At 56.8% G+C, this 19,998-nt stretch overlaps 2 protein-coding genes across 2 annotated transcripts; one reads left to right on the top strand and one right to left on the bottom strand.

The window, feature by feature from the left end:
- Positions 1 to 1,239: 1,239 nt before the first annotated feature.
- NCLIV_044280 (putative sigma-70, region 3 domain containing protein) lies at positions 1,240 to 5,690 on the top strand (the record flags this gene model as incomplete). Its single annotated transcript, XM_003881350.1, has 2 exons — positions 1,240 to 4,408; positions 5,239 to 5,690. 2 exons carry the CDS (start codon positions 1,240 to 1,242, stop codon positions 5,688 to 5,690), a joined length of 3,621 nt encoding a protein of 1,206 aa, XP_003881399.1.
- Positions 5,691 to 8,951: 3,261 nt separating this feature from the next.
- NCLIV_044270 (hypothetical protein) lies at positions 8,952 to 14,674 on the bottom strand (the record flags this gene model as incomplete). Its single annotated transcript, XM_003881349.1, has 11 exons — positions 8,952 to 9,200; positions 9,611 to 9,739; positions 10,053 to 10,132; positions 10,371 to 10,479; positions 10,640 to 10,777; positions 11,200 to 11,304; positions 11,643 to 11,882; positions 12,265 to 12,388; positions 12,513 to 12,644; positions 13,089 to 13,156; positions 13,877 to 14,674. The coding sequence occupies 11 exons, from the start codon at positions 14,672 to 14,674 to the stop codon at positions 8,952 to 8,954; spliced, it is 2,172 nt and encodes a 723-aa protein (XP_003881398.1).
- Positions 14,675 to 19,998: the final 5,324 nt, after the last annotated feature.

Below are 19,998 nucleotides of genomic sequence, written 5' to 3'. Positions count from 1 at the left end.
TAGATGTACATATACTGATCGAGGAGTAACTTCGTAGGCATATGTATATATATATATGTATTTATATGTATATATATCGTAACCTCACATCCGTAAAGAGAGACACACGTATTTGAGATCAGTCACGCAAGGTAACTAAGCTTTACAACACGATAGGACACTTGTTTCTGTCGCTTCTTCTTCATGCCGAAACTCTTTGGCACTACCCCTACGCAATACACAGCCACACTTAGATCCGAACATCTACACGCACACATACAAGAGTGTAGTTGTATTATATATTTAAATTTGAGCACCTGCCTGGATTGTTTTGTCAGTTTTGTGTGGTGCGCCAAGTTTGTAGTCAGTGGGGGTTATATTTTTCCCTTCATGCCGCATGCGAGGATACCGGCAGAGACGGCTGGGCAAGAACAGGCGACTAGAATTCCACATAAATCGGCGGGCAGAGAGATGCCACAACTTAATGTGCGTTTGTATGGCCAAGCGTCTGCATCTTTAAGAGGCTGTTTTCCGTTTTCAAAAAAAGTCTGGGAAGGTTTGTTATGTTCCGGGGTTCCGTGTCTTGTCTCGTCAGTGCATGCATGAAAGGCATTGAGAAACGAGAGAGACCAGCTGGAGGAGATATGGAGGGAGGTCGGCGGGGGAACCGGCCGCCCGCGATTTGCTTCCTTCACTCGATTCTTTGCTTCCCCTCTCTCTCTCTTCCTCTCCTTTTCGCTTTTTCTTTTCGTCTCGTCTAGCCGCAAAGACAGCCTGCGCACCCCGCGGCTGTTCCGCGTATTTGCGCGGCTTCTGAGGCTGGCACTCTTTCGCGTGAAGAGAGCGGCAAATCAGATTTCTCCGTCTCTCTTTTCGTCGTCGAGCTCCGCACCGTCCTAGCATTTTAAAGGGGGGAAAAGCGAGGCCAGAAAATCGCGTTTCTGGATGAACCGCGGAACACGGCCCCCTGGCCCTGCGGGCTCCTGGGCGGCGAGACGGCCCGCACCCACGACGAGGGAAAATCCGTCCATGGGATTTTCCTTTCCTGGCCATTAGTGACTCGCCTTGTTTGTCTCCAGTCCCCTTCGGCGTCTCCGTTTCGGCCGCTTTCTTTTTTTTCTCGTTGGTTTATTTCCTGCCCACCACCCCGTCCACATGCATGCGGCGGCGAGTTCCTCGCTGGGTTTTTCAGCCCCAGTCCGATTTCGTCGTCTTTCCTCCTCTTTGTCGATTTGAGAGGGGACACGGAAAGAGAGCGAGATGTTCTGTTCGCCTCCTGCCGGCTGCTTCGAAGGGAGGGTCAACTCCTTTTTCTGGTCTGAGTCTTTCTCTCCCGCGCGGCCTCGCGTCAACAGCTTCGTTTCCAAACTTGTCTTGCTCATTGCGGCTTTCCTTTGGGCTTCCGACGCAGTCCGCGCGATCCCAGTCTCTCGCCTTGCTCTTTTCTCTCAACCTCTTCTTCCTCCCTCCCCCCAGTCTTCTTTGCCTGCGAAGAAGTCCATTCCGTTTCCGCCTCCTTCCGCTCTCTGGCCCCTGTATGCTGACCGCCGGTTCCCCACCTGTCTTCAGGTCCACGCCTCCGTCGATTCGAAGCCCGACCGTCCGCCGTCTTTCCAGCTGTCTTCTCCGCCTCCCCGTGGACGCGTTTCGGAGTTCGACAACCTCCGCGAAAACGACCGAGGCGCCTCGCCGGGGCTCAGCCGCGCCATTCCCCAAGTCAGAAATCTGGAGAGACATGTCCCCGCAAGGTGCCTTGTTGTCGCGCCCAGAGAGAAACGCGCCTTTTCCTGTCCCTTTCCTTTCGGAGACAATTGGGGACCAGCCGGAGACAGGCACACCGTGGCGGCCTTCCTGACACCATGCGGCTCTTCCTTGAACGAGCAAAACGGTCTTTTCTCTTCACTGGTGCAGTGTAGCCTTCGCAGAGAAAGCAGCCGCAGTCGGATTCGTCTCGCCTGTCGGGCGCGAGACTCCCGTTCGGGCTGCCACGCGCATGCGCCTCCGACCTCTTCCCGGTGGCTGAAACCGAACAGCGGGGAGCATGCGCGCGGTGGGATTTTCAACCTTCGTGGCGAGGAAACGGGGCTTTCTCCAAGTCAGGCGGGCGCAGTCGCTTCCGCTGTGGGCGACAAGAGGAGTCGAGGGACAAGACGAGCCGACCGGAAAGTTTACTCTCGCTCTTCTCTCGCAAGTTGGTTAGGAGGGGAGTCGGCGCCTGAGGCGGGGCCCGAGGCAATCTGTGGGGTACCAACTGCCGCCTCACACGTTGCGCTTCTCCCTGGAAGACGCCTGTGCCTTTGTAGGCTGTGTTCTTCTCACGGGGAGACGAAGGCAGGCAGAGACGGGGAAGGAAGGTCTGGAAGCCTGGCGGCAAGTCGGCGAGGCGCCGAGGCCGACTGCGGCGCTGAGCTAGCGTCTAGAGAGAGAGGAGAGCGACAAGGGGAGTGTTTGGAGAGTTTGAACGCACAGCAGGTGGAGCGAGAGAGCGGCGATGGGGGCGTCTCTGTCGGTCCTCGCCCTGCATCTTCCGTGGCCAAGAAGAGCCGAGAAGAAGCTCTGGAGGAACTGGAAAAGTACGAGAGAATTCGCGACAGCCGTCTCCTGATGAGTTGGGACGCGTGGGCGCGGGGGATTGGAAAGAGCCCGGAATACCTCAAGAATCTTGTGACGCTCGCGTACGCCTCGCCCACGTCTTCGCTTCAGGAAGCGAAGAGCTCCGGAGGCAGTGGAGAGAAGGCGGACTCTCGCCCTGGCGACTCCTCCAGTCCCGCGGGGAAAACGCGAGGAGACAGAAGCTCTTGCGCCCACGAGAGCGACGAGGACAGACTGCGCAAACACCGAGAGAATCGAGGCCGCGTGCTGGGGCAGCGCGGAGAGTGCGACGGCCGCGCGGCAGACGAGGGAAGAGGAACCGACGAGGCACGACGAAGCCCCGGGAAACGCAGAAGGACAGACGCAGGAGTCTCGGCGTCAGCGCCGGGCGACGCGTTTTCCGCGGGGGAAGAGAAAGGGACGGGGCAAGGTCCCGTGGAGACAGGCGACGCGTCGTCGTCGAGGCAGAGGAAGGTTGCCGGCTCCGCGAGGCTTCATCTCCAGATTGAAGAGCGAAATGGAGCGGCGAGAAACGAGCCGGGAAGGAGCTGTGGAGGCGGCGATCAGGAGGGCGCAGTGGAGGTGGGCCCGAGTGACGCTGTCCGCGCCTCTGAGCAGGAAGGCGAGGCCAGCGATCGGTTTCTCGCACCCGCTCCCTTCGAGAGAGCGTCTGGATATGGCGACGGAGCAACGGGGACGCAAGGCGAGACCATCCCGGCGCAGGTCGCGCGGGCCACTGGCAGACGAGCCTCAGGCGACCCGGCGCGCCCGCCGCCCACAGACGGAGACGAGGCGTTGGACGACTCGCCCGAGACGAGGTGGGCGGTGGGCAAGTTGGTGTCGAAGAGGGAGTACGCGCGCCTGCTGTCTCTCTTGCGCGTGGAGGCGATTCACGCGACGCTCGAAGGGTCGGAGAACGAAGAGGAAGCCCCTGTGGAGACTTTGCGAGCGCGACGCCCACCGACTCTGGAGGAGTGGGCCGGAGCAGCCACGGGCGGAGACGTGAAGCTGCTGGGGGAGAAGCTGCGCGAGTCGCGCGCTCTCTTGGATGTCTGTTTGCGACGCCTCCACCCGCTCGCCACTGTGGCTGTGCGCCGCTTCCGCAGCGCGAATATCTTTGCAGCCCAGCAGAGAAAACTGTACCAGGACCAGGGGGACTACGACGCCATTCGAGCGCTCCTGGAGAAGCGGAACGAGGAAGAAATGGAACTTCTCCTCGTCGCCCTGCAGGGAATTCGCCAGGGCCTTAGACGCCACGCGCGCACCGCCATGCGAAGGCGCGTGCGCCTCCTCAAGGCAGCCTCGGCCGCAAACACACAAGACGAAGAAGAAGGAGGAGAAGGAGGAGGAGACGAAGAAGCCCGGGAGGGTGGGGACGAGGACGGGGAGGAAGGCTGGACGCTTGTGAAGGAAACGAAGAGGGGGAGGAAGGGGAGGAAGAAGATCGAGGATCCCCACGAGACTGGGTCTGCGGAGGACGACGTTTCTCCGCGACTGGAGAACAAAAGAGAGATCGGCCAATCTGCAGCGCCCCTCCCCGAACTCCCGCCGCCGCCCAGCGTCGCGTACTGGCTGTGGATGCGAACCGCCATGGTAGACTGGGAGCAGCAAAAGAGACAAGTCACGCAGTTTCCGTGGCGATGGTGGAGAGAAGCCGCGCGAGGTCGCAAGGCGTCGCACGGCTTATATGCGGAGTTGGGAAGAGAACCGACCGAGGCAGAAGTCGCAGATCGCCTCGGAATTTCGCTCGACAAGTGGCAAGACATCAGCGTGGCTACCAAGGCGGCGACCGCTCTCGAGGCCGAACTCGGCGGGCCGCACGGCAGCCAAGATCCAAGTAAGCATGGGGAGGGAACCGAAGGGAACGAACGCCAAAGAGCCTTATAGATATGTTTTTTGTTTTCGCACACATGTCTCTTGAACAGCGATTCGTGGGGGAATGCGTATAAATTAAATCCCCAGATATATATATATATATATATATGTATTTATGTATGTATGTGGATGTATGTATGTATATATCGATCAATGATCAATGACGGCAATGGCGGGCAGTGGTGTTACCAATCTGTGAAAACGTGACTGGGCCGCATGCGCGGGGGATTGTCCAGGCCCCGCAGACAAACTACTGAAAATAGCAACAAAATCCGATTTTCGTGAAACCCATCAATGCATATATATATATATATATATATATATATATATGCATGTATACATAAATGGGGTCTATGGGGCCTGGCGCGTGTGAGCGGACACTGTGTGTGAGTGTGAATCTGCATGTAAGATGTGGGTTCATGTCGAGTGTTTTCGAAGAAGAGCCTAGCACTCGCTTCAGTTCTTCCTCTCCAGCGAACGAAGACAAAAATCCACAACCGTCTCGTCTCTTTCGAGGCTCGGCGCCTTCTGTATAGATGGCGGGCTCCGTTTTGTGGATCGACCCTCCGTCTCTGGCTACGAATTCTGCGGTTGTGTTCGCTTTCTCGGCGACGCGTGGACTCTTTCTTTTGCGTGGCCGGTCGTTTCGCGCGCTTTCTCCTGACTCGCGTTTCCCCTTTTTCCCCGGCCTAGCGGCGAGGCGCGCGCAGGCGAGAGGCGTGCCGACTGCGAGACTCTTGCAGCTTCGGTCTCCACCACGTCTCTTTCTTTCTCGCGTTTCGTGTCTGTCAGACGACCGGCAGGACACTGTGGGAGATTTGCTGGCGAGTGAAGACTCGGCGGAGAGCGACAACCAGATGTTTGAGACTGAACTGGAGACGCAGGTTCTCGACTTGGCCGCGGAGTCGCTGCAGCCGGACGAGTATCGGATGGTTCAAGCGCTGATTTCGGAGCCGCATGCGTTTCCAGGCAGATCGGCGGCTTCGGCCGGTTGGGGCGAAGAGAAGGAGGCAGTGCAGGCACAGACGCTGCAGTTCATGGTCGGGGACTGCGTGGACGAGAAGCTGAAGAAGGCGATCCAGAAGATGAAGGAGGCGGAGGTGAAGCGCATCCTCGAGAGCTTGAGTCCGGAGGAAAGACGCGAGGGCCTTGCGAGCCCCGACGCGCTCGAGAAGGTCGTGCAGAGGAAGAGCGCGGTTCTCCAGTTGTGCCTCGCAGCAAGCACCAAACAGGGCTTTGAGTGACGGCTGGAGAAAAGCAGAAAGGGACGCGGAGAAGACTTGGGGAGAGACCTGACGCGACGGAAAAGAAGAAGGAGGATCGGGCCGAGAGGGAGGCGAGGGGCGTGGATGAGAGGGAAGTGCGCAGTGTGAGGCAGAAACAGACACGGCAGTGGAGAGACCGTGAGAGGACAACGCCTGCCGATGGCGTCGATGGGGAGGGAGATGCAGGCGAGGACGGCAGGGAAGTCAACGCGGAAAAGCTGAAGAGGGAAGAGTGGAAGGCAAAAACCAAGCGCTGAGCAGGGAAGGAACGGTGGACACAGAGGGAACGAAGAGAAAGTGCGGAGCAACACCGGGAAGGGTCCAGGTTGGAAACACGGAGGGGACAGGAAGGTGAACGAGGGATTTTCAAAGGCCTGGGTCATCGAAGCCCGAGCCTGTTTTCCTGAGGAACATTCGATGCTGAGAATTTTGTTCTGTTTCGTTCCGAGGCGCCACATACGCTTCGCGATCGATTTCGTGGGGTCTTTGAGTTCTGTTTTCGATTTTATGCATGCAAACAGGGATCCAACTGTCTGTGCACGCCCATAATTTCAAAGAGCGGCTTTTGTGCCCCGTCCGCCTGTTCAGACGGTCGAGCAGCTCGTCCTCGTCTACGCCTCCGTGCACGGAAGGCAGCGGGGCCCGCGCAGAACTGGTGAATTCTGTTGAAGAGAGCCCACAAAAACACCCGCGTTTCGTGCCTCTCGACTGGACACTCTACCCCTTTCACGCCCGACTCAGTGTGCATGCTTCCGTCTGGCGGAGACAGGCGTCGACAACCTAAGAGATTACACTACCCGCAGTGTCGCTTTCTTCGCGCTTCTAAACCGGAACCCCTCCAGCATATTAGGTTTCAAACAACAAATATATATATATATATATATATATATACATATGTATATACATATGTATATATGTATTCTGAGGTTGTGTGAAGGCCTTGTAGGTGAGAAAAAAAGGAGATGTGCTGCGTGGCCCGAGCCGGCAGAGCCCACGAGCCGTCGTCGGCCAGCTATCTCAGAGAGTGAACCAATCACGTTTCGAAAGTACAATCCGTGAAAGCTCTTTTGATTTCCATGGACGGAGGGAACCGGTGGGTGAACAAACGTTTTGATTGATCATGCGGACTTCAGCCCCGATAAACTACAGTTCTGCTTAAACTGAGGAGTCGCCACCTGCATGCGCGGCAGAAGTCTGCCGCAGATGCTTCGCGTCGACAGGCTGCTCTCGGTGTGCGTTCCTGTGAGAAAAAGCGTGGATTCGGAGAAGACCGATCAGCGCAGAAAAGAATGCTGGACTTGTCGGTCCGGAAAGTTCGCAAGAACCCATCACTCCCCCACGGAAAGAGACCGGGAACAGTTCGAAACCACAACATGCGAGCTCTGTACAAAGAAATATGAAACTGGGGGGGACACACAAAGAAGGCACGTTTTTTGTCAGGAAGATTTGAGGGCAGGAAAGAAAATTGAACGAGGAAAAATGGACAGGCGGGGCGCCGACTTAGAAGGGAGAGATGACAGCAGGTGTTTCCGGGCACACGCACATTGGGGGAGTCGAGAAAGCGTACCGACGAGAAAGGCAACCTGGAAACCAAAAAAATCTTTGATGAAGAGGAAGCGAAAGAATGCGAATTCACATATACAAATCTGCAGAGAAGCTCCGGTGATGACGCGATGCCGAGCGCCCAAGACCGAACCCGCTCTATCGCGACATGCGGGACGGTCCTTGCTGGCGTCTCAGCCGACTCCCACATACACAGGTGTACGGGTCTCCGGTTGGCAGCAACGGGGGAGCGACGGAAGAAAGACTCTCGATTTGAAACCAATGAAAAAACGATAAGGGGAGCCAGAAAAGCGTGGACACACGAGCACTTCTCTGTCTTGTTCTTCCACCTCGATCAGCCGCGAGTGCTGTTCATCCCCTCGCGACCACATACATGCACCCGGAAGCAACACGTCTCTGGAGACACAAAGCGCTTCGCGTGCATGCGTCTACCTGTGTCCTCGCTCCACGTCTTCCGCGTTTCCTCTGTCCTCTCTTGATTCGTTTCTCTCGTTCCTCCTGCGCTTCGCCGTCCCCTCGCCTGAGGCCTGCTGCATTCGTCTCCTTGGCTGCTCCGTCGCCTGGAGTCGCCACCACGGCGCGATTCCTGTGTCCCTCACGTCTCCCCCCAACACATGTATCAACATATAGAGACAGAGACATGCGCATCTGAGCGGACAAGAATGCATACACAACCACCTTTCCTTAACATGCACTTTTGCACAAAACCTGGGGAGCCACTCGCACGAGCTCTCTCCCTGCACAGACTGCGAATCGGACCGAACGCGGAGATGTCTGTGTGTATGTACACCGAAGCCCAACACCTCTCTAGCAAAGAAACGTTCAGTCGCCGTGATTCGGGGCTGCGTGCGAGTTGCCTGACTGGAGACAAAGATTGAACACAAAACAACTGGAACGGTAAAAATCCGAATTCGCGACCCGGGCACCACACTCGCACCGCTTCTCACGCTCAGGCCGACGGCAACCGTCTGTCGCTTGTCGCGTAGTTTTTCCGTTTTCAGAGTCGAACCTCTCTTGGGTTTTACGATTTCGCATTTTCCAATCTCGCAATTCGAGTCCTGCCAGCAACCGGCAGAAACGCCCGAATTCGCTGCGCCCTGCCGCCTTCACACGCGCCCGCGGTCTGCTTGCACAGCACAGCAGCAACCTGCCTCCTCTCTTTTCCCCTCTGCAACCCACTGGGGCGCGCACACGCGTCCCTCTTTTCGCTGGAACAAGGCCATGACGGCGTTCTTCGCCCCCTTCTTTCCTCATTGCTTCCGCCTCTGATTGTGTACACCTTTCCACCTCAGATTGTGTACACCTTTCCACCTCAGAGTGTGTACACCTTTCCACCTCAGAGTGTGTACACCTTTCCACCTCAGAGTGTGTACACCTTTCCGCCTCAGATTGTGTACACCTTTCCGCCTCAGATTGTGTACACCTTTCCATTTCAGAGTGTGTACACCTTTCCACCTCAGAGTGTGTACACCTTTCCACCTCAGAGTGTGTACACCTTTCCGCCTCAGATTGTGTACACCTTTCCGCCTCAGAGTGTGTACACCTTTCCGCCTCAGAGTGTGTACACCTTTCCGCCTCAGAGTGTGTACACCTTTCCGCCTCAAATTGTGTACCCTGTTTTGTCTGGCTCTTCCGCGTCGACCGTCACCTCTGACGCCACCGCGTGCGCGTTCCTGCTTAACTGGACGCTGCGCCTGCAGACTCCAGTTTGCAGTTCGCGCCCGGGGGTCCCTTCGCCACAGTTCCCGAGCGCGACGCCACAGAGGCACGCGGCGGACCCGTGCCCAGGGTAGGACGCTGGACGACCGAACGGCGAGTCTCCTGGGAGGGTGCGGTCGCATGCAACGTCTTCCGCGACGACACGTCAAAGCGCTTCTCTGCCGGTTCCTTCTTCCTCATCATGTACATGAACTCGTCGAAGTCGATCTGCACATAGGGCACCGCAAGACGGGAGAGAGACCGTTTGGAAGCCACGGCGCGCGCACGTCTTTCTGGACTCCCATGTGCACACGCGAACGCCTGCGTCTCCGGCGAATCTGGCGCGAAATGCCATACCTATTTACAAAGCGTTTATTGCCTCGCCACGCTTCGACAACTGAAACCTCTACCACCGCAAAAAAATCACTCAGGCGACACAAACATATCTTTATATATGCATATTTATATATAAGAATGCCTGTATGGACCATGAGGAGGGGGACAGGTGCACGCAGAGAGGCGTGCTGAGAACTCTCGACGCCGTCAGAGAGGGAGCGGGTCCCCGCTCCCGTGAGTCCCGTTCGCAGACCGAGTCTGTGCGGGCTTCTCGAAGTTTCGAATCGGACTTTGCCACTCACCTCGCCGTCTCCATTCAGGTCTACTTCGGTGAGGAGCGCGTCGATCGTGGCTCGGCCCACCGCCGTTTCAACGTCCGGCATTCCGAGCACCTTCTTCAGTTCGTCTTGCGAGATTTTGCCGTTGCCGTCCTGGAGAGAAGAGAGAGATAGTTTGCCGCTTCGTGGACGGAGCGCCCGAGCATCCGCGAGAGGCCGCGCGTGGCCACGGATCGGGACGCAACGCGAGATCCACCCAGACGAGAGGCAAAGCGCCGGCTGACTACGAGTGCTCGCGAACCAGTTGCGTCTCCGTCGCGCTTTTCGGACCAAACGTGCAACTCTAAAGTGGGAAGAGTCCGTGGCGTGCAAAGCCGCGGAACGGTCGGCCGTGTATGGAGCCTGCTACGGACCCAACGTGGTGCATGCGGTTGGACGCACACGGAAAAACCGTGACTCCACCTACCAGATCGAAGACGCGGAACGCCGCCCAGCAGACATCTTCCTTCATGTACAGCTTTTTGTCCATTGTGGCCGCAATGAACTCTGAAAAAAACGGACAACGGATGCCAAGCCGCACACTTGGGGCACAGCTCAGAACCCTCCGCTGCGCTCTCCTCGCGCGCTCCTTTGCGCCGTTCTCCGTGTTCCCTCCTCTCTCTGTCTCTTCCTGTCTCTCTCGCGCAGCCTCTTGTCCGGCGCGTCTCTCTGAGCGTTCTTGCATCTGCGTCTCCGCGCCGCCCGATCTTCTCTCCGCGATTCCTCAAGACACTCCAGACCTTACCCGTGTAGTCGATGTGACCCGACTTGTCCGAGTCCACCTCTTCGATGATGGCCTGCAAATCGGCGGGGATCTCAGTCCACCCCAGACGCTTCAGCCCCTCGCGAACCTCCTGACAAAGCACAAAGCGCCAAGACTCACACAGGACACCTCGACGTTCACCTCTCAAAGATCCGCGCATATTCACACACGGAAGAGTACAGACAGGATATGGGAGAACGGCGACGCGACTGTTCTTCAGCTGCGACAGCCGCCTGTGCATCGCTGCTTACCTGAACGGAAAGCGTTCCGCTGTTATCGACATCGAGCGTCATGAAGATCTGCCGAAGGTGGTCGATTTCCTTCTCCGACATGTGCTGCGCGATGACTGTTAACGCGGCCTTCTTCAGCTTGTTTTGCGCTCGGAACGCCTGAGACAACACACCAGACAACGGCAAGCATGGCGGGATGACGTTTTCAGGAAAGAAGAAAACCCGCCAAGAGCACGGCAGCGCGGAAGACGCCGCCCAGACACCCAGCCACCACACCACTGCAGGCGCAAAATGCCCTGCATACCACGAAGCAATTCGCATGCACAAAGGGAAGCGAGTCCGGGCAGCCGGCACCGACAGCAATGGCAGCAGGCGTCGGGGAGGGGCGCCTGCCTGCAGAAAACGCCCTATACACAGCATATATATATATATATATATATATATGCATGTATATACATATACATACATATATACATATGTACATGCATATATGTGTATCGCGAAACGTGCTTGGAGCTGAGTATCAGTTGTGGCATTTGCGGAGAGACACAGCGGCCCGGTGATCTACGCGTGATATTTACCTTCAAGTTCGACATGAGCGTCGTCGGCAGAGCCACGTTCTGGCTGTTGCGGGCCAGCGTGGTGACCCACGGGTGTTGGAGTGCCTGCTCGGCCGTGTATCGCTCCTGACGCAGCCCCCAGCGTGACGCAGAGAGACAGAGCACGCGTCCGATTGAAGACAAACTTCCGGGACAGAATCTCGAGCACACGCCCGGCCGCCCCGCGCACTTCCATTACATGCACACTTCGCACATATACGCATGCATGTGTTTACGGTTCCGTGGATGTAACGCGACCTGACACGCCCTTTCGCTCGACATCCCTTGCCAGTCTTTTTGCGGAGTAGAGACACAGACGCAACACATGCACGCGATATATGTACATATATCTATATGTATATATAAATATATAAATATATGTGTATCTGTATGCAGAGATATGTGGAAGAAAGTGGGAGGGTTACCTGCGGATTGAGATTGATGAGGTGGCGAATAAGTTCCTTAGCCTCTTCACTGACGCGCTTCCACTCCGGCCCGCTGAAGGAGAAGACGCCGGTCTTCACTTTCGCGAGAACTTCCGCGTCTGTCTCTCCGTAGAAGGGCGGGTACCCGCAAAGCAGAATGTAGAGAATAACTCCCAGGGACCACGCGTCGCACCGAAAGTCGTACTTGCCTTGCAGCACTTGAGGAGCCACGTAGTACGGCTAGAGAGAGGAGACACAGACGCATCGGAGAGACACAAGAACCGAGCACATGAAGACGCGTCGAGACCCGGAAAGCGTCACCAGAGCGCTTGCGATAGGTGCGCTTTCGACACTTTGAATCGCGTCTGCACTCTCACGTCTGGGCGGGCGTCGCAAACCACCCACGGAGCCTCAGACAGGGTGCAAAAGATAACGTCGAATCTGTTCACGAGACACCCAGAGAGGTCGACGATCCGGAAAAGTGATACATATGTATACATCTATCTATCTACTCATATATATATATATATATATATATAGAGAGAGAGAGAGAGAGACTTGGAGTGAGCATGCAGGTATGGAAGCGCAGAGACTACGACAAGGGAGCGGGGGCCGCGCGTACCGTTCCGGCCTTGGTGGAAACGAATTCGCCTTTTTTGAAGCGGCAGGAGAGACCGAAGTCGATGATCTTCAGAGGCGAGTCGCGGGCCGAGTCGAGGAAAAGGAAGTTTTCCGGTTTCAAGTCTCTGGAACGCACGCAACAGAGGAAAACCATGCTGGCCGTGTCGCACGGCAGAGCTCTGCTTCGAGATCAGGGTCTCCTACTGCGTCAGAGACCGGGGGAAGACCGAAAGAACGCGGCGCCCGTACCTGTGCATGATGTTGTTGGAATGCAAGTAGTGGACCGCAGAGAACATCTGCTTCATGAGGACGGCAGCCTGCTTCTCAGTCAAGCGGCCTTCCGAAATAATTCGATCGAACAACTCGCCTCCAGTGCAGAGTCTGGGAAAAAGCGACAGAAAAGGCCGGAACGCGTGCCATCTCTTGCGTATGCACTTGAAGAACTGCTCGGGGCCATGGCCAGCGCAGCGCGCTTTTTTGCGAGTCCGAATTCCTTTCAGTCTGAAGACGCCGAGGCCCCGCGGGGCACGACAACGCCACTCGGGGCAGTGTGCGCGCTGTACAGACCGCGCGAGGGCTGACGGCCAGCAACCGTGGTGTGCTTTTTTCCCGCATTCTCGGGTCGGTCGGTGATGACACGATTTGAAGTGCCGAATACAAACGAGCTTTCACGCGCACATAGCTGACCAGCTTTGCATTCAGAACGAGAACACGCAGATGCACTTTCCCCTCGACGTCTCCCGGGAGCACTTCCTGTCTTGAGCAGGTCTGCCGGCGGCGTTCTCTCTCGTTGGATGAAGCCGCCAGCAATGCTTTGCAACTCACTCCATAACGAGGTAAATGTTGCGGTGGTCCTCAAAGGTCTCGAAGAGCTTTATGACATTCGGGTGATCCTGAGAGAGCAGGAACCAGGCGAATGCTTGCAAGACGGAAATGCACACGTTTCCCGCGTGAGTCTGCTGTGTGCCAAAATCAAGTGTACCCTAAAACACACGGACGGTCGTCGCCCGCAAAGGAGCTCAACGGAAGGAACAAACGGGGAAAAAGAGGGGAACTGCCACAGCGCAAGAAGACCCGGAAAACCGCTGTACAGAGCGAGTGACTACTCGTGGGTTGACTCGACAGGGAATCACGCCGGAATGGATGATACGGGAACAATCGACCCGTGCATGCGCGCTGCACTGTGAGGCGAAAGACTCCACCGCACGTTGCGAAAAACTGCGCAAAAAACTCAAGATTCCAACCGAGGATAGCAAAGGACACCACACGAGCGTCTCGAGGTCCACGCCAAAGAGCACCAACAGGCGAATCGCCGTCTCCCTCATCCATCTCGCCAAACGAGAGTCTCCCCCCTCCCCTCCCAGTGAGGCGTTCTCCAGCGCAGTGTATGTCCACTGGTTCTCCGGAACCACGCGGAAGCGACCGCGCCAACCGGAGAAGAAACGCAACCAGCGGCCTGTGCAAAGGGACGAGTGCGTCGTGTCGGCGACGCATGTTTCGTGGTGAATCGAGAGGCACGAGAGCACGTGGACGACGCGCGTTTGACAAAGCGAAAGGACAGCCCCGCTCTCGAACTCGCTCTGGAAGGCACGCAGACGCAGATGCAGGCTTACGAGATCCTTCATGATGGCGATTTCCTGTCTGAAGCGCTCGAGGTTTTTGACTTGGCTCTTGCTGATGGTTTTCACGGCGCGCATCTGGCCCGTGTCCTTCTTTCGCGCCTTGGAGACCGAGCCGTACGTTCCCTGTCCCAGTGTGGCAGTATCGATCTCGTAGAAGTCCGTCAGAGCTCCCGTGTTTTCCAAGATGAACTTTGAGCGATCGATCCCTCCCTCCTTGTCGCGCGGGGTCGGCGACGTCGAAGCTACGCGACTCTCGCTGGGGCGCCGAATCACGTGGCGCGAGGACACCTCTTCTCGGCCCGCCGCCGAAGCCGCGCCGGGGCTAGGGACACATCGCCTACCAGTTCCCGCGGCAGGCGACGCCCCAGTTCCGGCCTTGTGCGCATCGGGCGTCGGCGTGTAGGGCTGCGGGGACAGCGAGGCCGTCGCGGAGGTGCTGTTGGTGCTCGGCGACGCCTTGTTCTTCGAAGAGCCTGAAAAGAGGTTGGGTCCCCGCGGCCGCCCACTGGACGTCTTTCCGGAAACAGTCGAGCGCTGATCGCCCGCTTCCGAGCTGGTCGGGGAACTCACCCGCTGCGACGTGGTTGGGGCGTGGAGACGGGAACTCTGGGTCTGCGCACTGCCGTGGTGGCGCGAGACGCCGGCTTTGCGGTCCGAGGCGGAGACGGACTGCCGGCTGGAGATCGTGCTCATCGAGGCTGGGTTCGGGCGGCGGTTGTCAGGAGCCTGCTGGCCCCCGCCGCGCTGACGAGATATCCGCCCTCCCATGACCTCCGAGTGCTCGGGCATGTATTGGAACGGAGTCGAAGCGAAGTGGTCGGAGAGCACAGTTACTACGGGAAAAAGCAGAGATGGAGGCCAGGGAAGAGCGCGATCGCATGTGCACCAGAGAGAGGAGCGGGGGAGAGAGAGAGAACTGGGCGAGGGAAGAGACTGTAGCGCGGCAGAGAACACTGAAGAAGCAACGGGGATGTTAGGACCAGGAGGCAGAGAAACGGGAGACGGACCGATCAATCAGCCCGAGAAGGTTCGCGGTGAAGACGTTTGTGTAGTTTTGAAGGAAGCAGACGGAGAACGCGGAAAGGACACAAAATACGGGACGTCGGCCAGCGTGCACACACACACACACACACACACGCGGTGCCGAGGCGTTAGGAATTTTGGCGTGCGGAGGCAGCGCGGCGTGTTGGGCCAGGAAACAATCGTATCCCCGGTTTTTCCTGAGACGCTTTTTGGGGAAACGGAAAGCAAGGCGAGAGAGTCACGGACCCTTCGCAAAACGCGAAGCACGATCCCCCCAGTCGGGAGCGAACCGGGAAAACGCCGGAAAGGCGCAAAGTGCGAGTGCGTTCTCAGGAACGACGGAGATGTGGCTCTTCCGCCGGACACTTGAAAGAGTACACGCAAGACTTCATCTGGGGCAAATTCGGAAAGTTGGGGACTGGATGGGATCTTCGGCAGCGCGGACGGGAACCGAGAGAAGCGCCGAGGTGCTTTTTCGAAGCAGGGGCGGGAAATCGCTCCGTCACAGAGAAGTCCGGGATTTCCTCGGGATTTCCCGGAGATAATTAAAAAAGCCGTTCGCGCGGTCCGGATCACCGGCGCATGTGACGCGCGGAAAAGGACGGTCTCTCTCTTTTTCGCGTAGAAAAGCGAAACGTTTCAGAGCGGCAGGCGCTGAAGAAGCGACGGCTAGATTCAGAGAGGCCGCGAGGAGACAGGAGCAAGTGACGCGTGCAAAACACCGAAATTCTCCGTTGCGGGGTAGAGACAGAGAGAAAAAGCGAGGTTTCAGTTGTGCAGTCGAAGTTAGAACCTTCAGAAAACGCCGAAACACCGCCCGTCTCTATGAGCGTGATAGAGGGGGGAGTTCGCAGGGATCTAGCTGCGGCGGAAGCAGCCAGGTTTTTCACCTGGAGGGTTGGTGAAAGGCACAGGATCGAACCGCGACCGGAAACGCGCACGCACAGGCAGGCAGAGCTGTGCGTTCGCTGCCCGCGTGTTCGCGTCCTGTTCGCCGCAGAGGTGGGCGATTTCCCGATTGAGGCGCACAAAAAACGGCTGCCGACACAGTGCAGGCAACCAAAAGATGACACACTCGGTCGTGTGATTTTCTGCAGGAAACGCATCCACTTGGACTACACGTGCTACCGCACCGCGCCGGGAGAAAAATCGATGCGCGCGGCGACCCGCCCCAGTCTTCTCGGCCGCTACCCACGTGAAGACCGGCCTCACCAGTGAAAAGGAGATACCCTGTCTTTTCAGGATGCTCGTTCACGCCACCAGCGAGTTCATGGCGAGCGCCGCGTCGCGCTTTCCACCGTTTGCAACTACAGCGCCTTTTACAAACCCCGAGAGAAAAAGGGTGTTTTGTCCGGCGCGCACGAACGCAGCGCAGCTTCGCTGCGCGAAAACGACGGGGGGAGGGGGGGGAGCGAACCACGTGAGAATGCCTCGCGCTCTCTGCTACTTGCGCGAGATGGAAATCGCCCTTCCTCGAAAAAATCCGCTTCCGCCTCGATTTTTTGACACGATTCCACACACCCAAAGTTCCCTCTCCCGCCCTGGCTGTCTAAAGCGCTTGCTTCCGCCCGAGCGACGCCTCTCGCGTCGACGACAACGCACGCATCTCTCGACTCTCCGGCAGGCCTTGCCTCGGGAGACTAAACGCGGTCTCTCGGTGGTTGGTCAAGAGAGTCGGAGAACCGGGTTCGGCGCCACAGTCTTTCAAAGGGCCGCAAAAGGGAGCAAACCGAAGGAGAAATCGCGTCGGGTCACGATTAAGAAGCACTACACAGACAAAGCGTCGCAGGACGAGCAGCGGGGTTTTGACAGACTCCCTCCCGGGGACCCACTGGCCCCGCACATGGAAATCACTTACTGTCTTTCGCCACAGACATGCCGGAATGTCGCGGTTCGCATGATCCGCCCTGGAATTTGTAGCGTGACGTCTCCCTTGCTTCGTCAGCTGGTCGGAAAGGAGCAGAAATTAAGACTGGGAAAAAGGCGCGCAAAAGCGGAAAGACCGCAAGGGTAACACTTGAAAGTTGCATCTATCGACGTCAAGTGTTTTGCCCCGGCGCCGCGCGTCCGGTGGGTTCACCCCCGGCAGTACCCCGACCTGAATTTTTGCACTGCAGGCCAGGCGGTGACGTTCCCGTTTCGGAAAGCCGCACTGGAAGGGCGAAAGGGACCAGAGGCGCGCTTAGTGCTTTCTCCTCACACAGAGCACACACAGCCTTGAGAGCGAAACGTTTTCCATGAGAAAGAACCGTGACGGCAGAAAACAAAAAAAAGCGGCCTCTTCAGATATGAAAGGCAACACCTTTCGGCAGTCGAGAGAATCTCGCCCGCGAGGAAAGGGTCAAAACCTCACTGGTAGAAACGTTCTACGGGGGCTCCGCCGACCCCCGATCCAAACCAGACGGAGATAAGAGTCGCCCGGACCTACCGAACTTAAAAATTTTTGTGGCCGAGCAGTTTCCTGTGCGAAGGACCAAAGAGCAGTTCTTCGCGCGCCCACAAAAAAGCGAGACTGGAGACAGGGACGCAGGCCGCACACGGACTCTTCATGAACCCTCGAAAAAACTGGCGCAGCGGGAGGTGCGCTCTAAACTTTAAAACTGGGTTTCAGGGGGAATCCCGCGACAGGTGCCCGGCGAGGAATCCTAATCGCCTCCCCTCAGGACTTCATTGCGCAGTTTCGTCTACAATCTCTGAAATGGGCAACAGAATTGGGCGGTATCCAGCGGTACGGCTGTTGTGTGCAGAGAGACACTGGACATGTGTGGTCTTCACTGGGGCCCAGAGCTGCCGTTTGCTACAGGAGGAATCCCTGAGAATGACAGTTTCACAACAGCCAACTGACCTGAAAACCGCGATGTTTACCTAACAGGGGCACCACTCTTGGGAAAGCGACCGATACTCTCTGGTGTCTGACGCATGTGAGGAGACAAGAGGCGTGGGTTTCGTCTCCACGCTTGCCTCAGGTACGTGCCGAACTGCCGTACAGGCACAAAGGTGCTCTCTAGTGACAGCCCGTCCCTCACATTAGCCTTGTAATGTGAACACAAGGCTTTCTATTGGTTCTCTTCCACGATGGTTTCTCAACTACGCTCTGCTAACACACCAGAAATCCCGGCGCTATTGGGTTCCGCAAGGACTCAACAAGCCGCCTTGAGAAGGGCGTTTGAGGGCAAACACTGGAGAGGCTGACGCGCACCTAGCTTGGAGAAGGCACTCGGGTGAAGTCGATGAGGACGATCCCCGCACAACGAAGCGTCCGTCAGCACAAAACGACAAGGATACTATCCTTTTGCGAGACGTCGTTGTTTTCACATACTTGCGTTTGCGTAAGAGGGTTAGGGAGAGAGCGACCACCCCGAATGTCCTGTTCCACAACCGCTTTGCCGTCCGTCTCCTCATGGCGCGGAATGTAATGGATTTCAGACAGTTTGTGACAGCCGTGCTCAAGGGAATCTCGAACACTTGGCCCCCCGACAGAAGTTGGTATTTCGGCTCTCACGCCCGAGACTTTTCAGCCGGCTCCAGCATGCGCATCGGTCGCCTGGGTCTTCCCACAAGGCCCTTGGACACGGAACATCGAACACCAACAGCGTTCAGTGTGCATGTCGACGAGGCTTGCTGCCGTCACTTTGCCAGCAGCATGGAGTACGCACCTCCTACCGCCGTGCCCCCGACCGTCCACCTCACAGGGACGAAAAGGGCCGAGCGACTTGTCTCAGCCCTACGTTCTCGAGCAAGGCTCCTTACTCCAGATAGAGGCAGGAGATATGGTAGCGCCTCCCCCCTTTAGCTGTCAAGAGGCGTACCAGGCTAACTTCGCCTAGATCATTCCGGCTTTGTGTCTTGATGAAACGATGTACGTGTTTGACAGCGGGCCCAAACACATGACTCGGTCAAGTCCTACACGTACCGAAATGTTTTCCCACCGTTTTCAGCCACGGCGGCGCGAGATCCTACGGGATTCCATAGGATCAGGTCGGAACAGCTGGGGTGGAGCGGGTACCAGGGCGACAACCGCATTGTAGATATTTAAAGATGCTGCCGAGGCACGGAGTTCGAGAATGGTCATTCGATGCGTGTCAAGATGACATGCAGGAGGCGAATGTTCTCGTGAATAAGGTGGTTTCGGTGCACTCACTGGTTCATGAATCCCATCTGCGCCGAGAACCTGGTTTGGAAGCGGCATTTGCGAGTGGTAACTGGACTCTTCACCTTGTGCCCAGGCACGTGATCTGTATTTCTCTGCGTTCTACGGTGGGAAGGACGCCTCGAAGCCATGAAGAATGACAGAGAAACTCTTACTTTTAAGCTTTCCCCATCTGGAGGAACCTTTCCGAGAGTTGAAGAGCCTTTCAGGGCGGCACTAGCGGTGACGGGGGGAGTATCGTCGTGGTCCTGAGGAGCCGCCCACAAGAACCCTTCTGCCTCTCGGTTCTGAAAGAGAGTATCCACTACGCAGCATCACTCTAGCATCTGCCTCTCTCGAGTCCATCTCTCCGCTGTCGAAAAACAAACGTGAGTTCTGTTCCGAAGCAGTCTACTAATGCGGGTTCCTCCGTGATGTGTGCATGTCTACGTGGCTGAGTGTGCTCTCACGGGCCCCGCCCGTTTTTTCCATGGTTTCGCCATTCAGCCGTAAGAAAGAGCGAATCAGCAGCTTTACAGGTCTAGAAAGCTCGAAATAAAAGCGTCGAATTCTACTTGCTTGTCGCCAGCATGGACCTATAACAGAGCGGAGGTCGTCTCCATGTGCATTCAGATTGGAGCCGACTGCTTTTCGCAGCCACTTTGCGCTGTCGCTGAGAAAAATAGTACACATTCACACTGTCTTTTCACCGGTTCTTTTCTCTCGGGTCAGCAGAAGGTCACAGGACATGCCAGGGATTTTTTAGGAAAACTTGGAAAAAGTGAGCGATTCGCACAGTTGTTGTCTCTTCGGATGGAGACTGTCTCGTCTGTTTCCGCCGTTCTCGACGTCCGAGTCACCCCGCTCTTCTTTTCGCATCGGACACTCTCCCCAGCCGTAAAAATACATCCGTAGACACAAACGTCCGTCTTTTCCGTTTACAGGCGTACATGTTCCTATT

The sequence above is a fragment of the Neospora caninum genome, chromosome IX (genome assembly GCF_000208865.1).
Source record: "Neospora caninum Liverpool complete genome, chromosome IX".
Lineage (NCBI taxonomy): Eukaryota > Apicomplexa > Conoidasida > Eucoccidiorida > Sarcocystidae > Neospora > Neospora caninum.
Note: the sequence above shows the minus strand (reverse complement) of the source record. Positions and strands in the feature narration are given on the sequence as shown.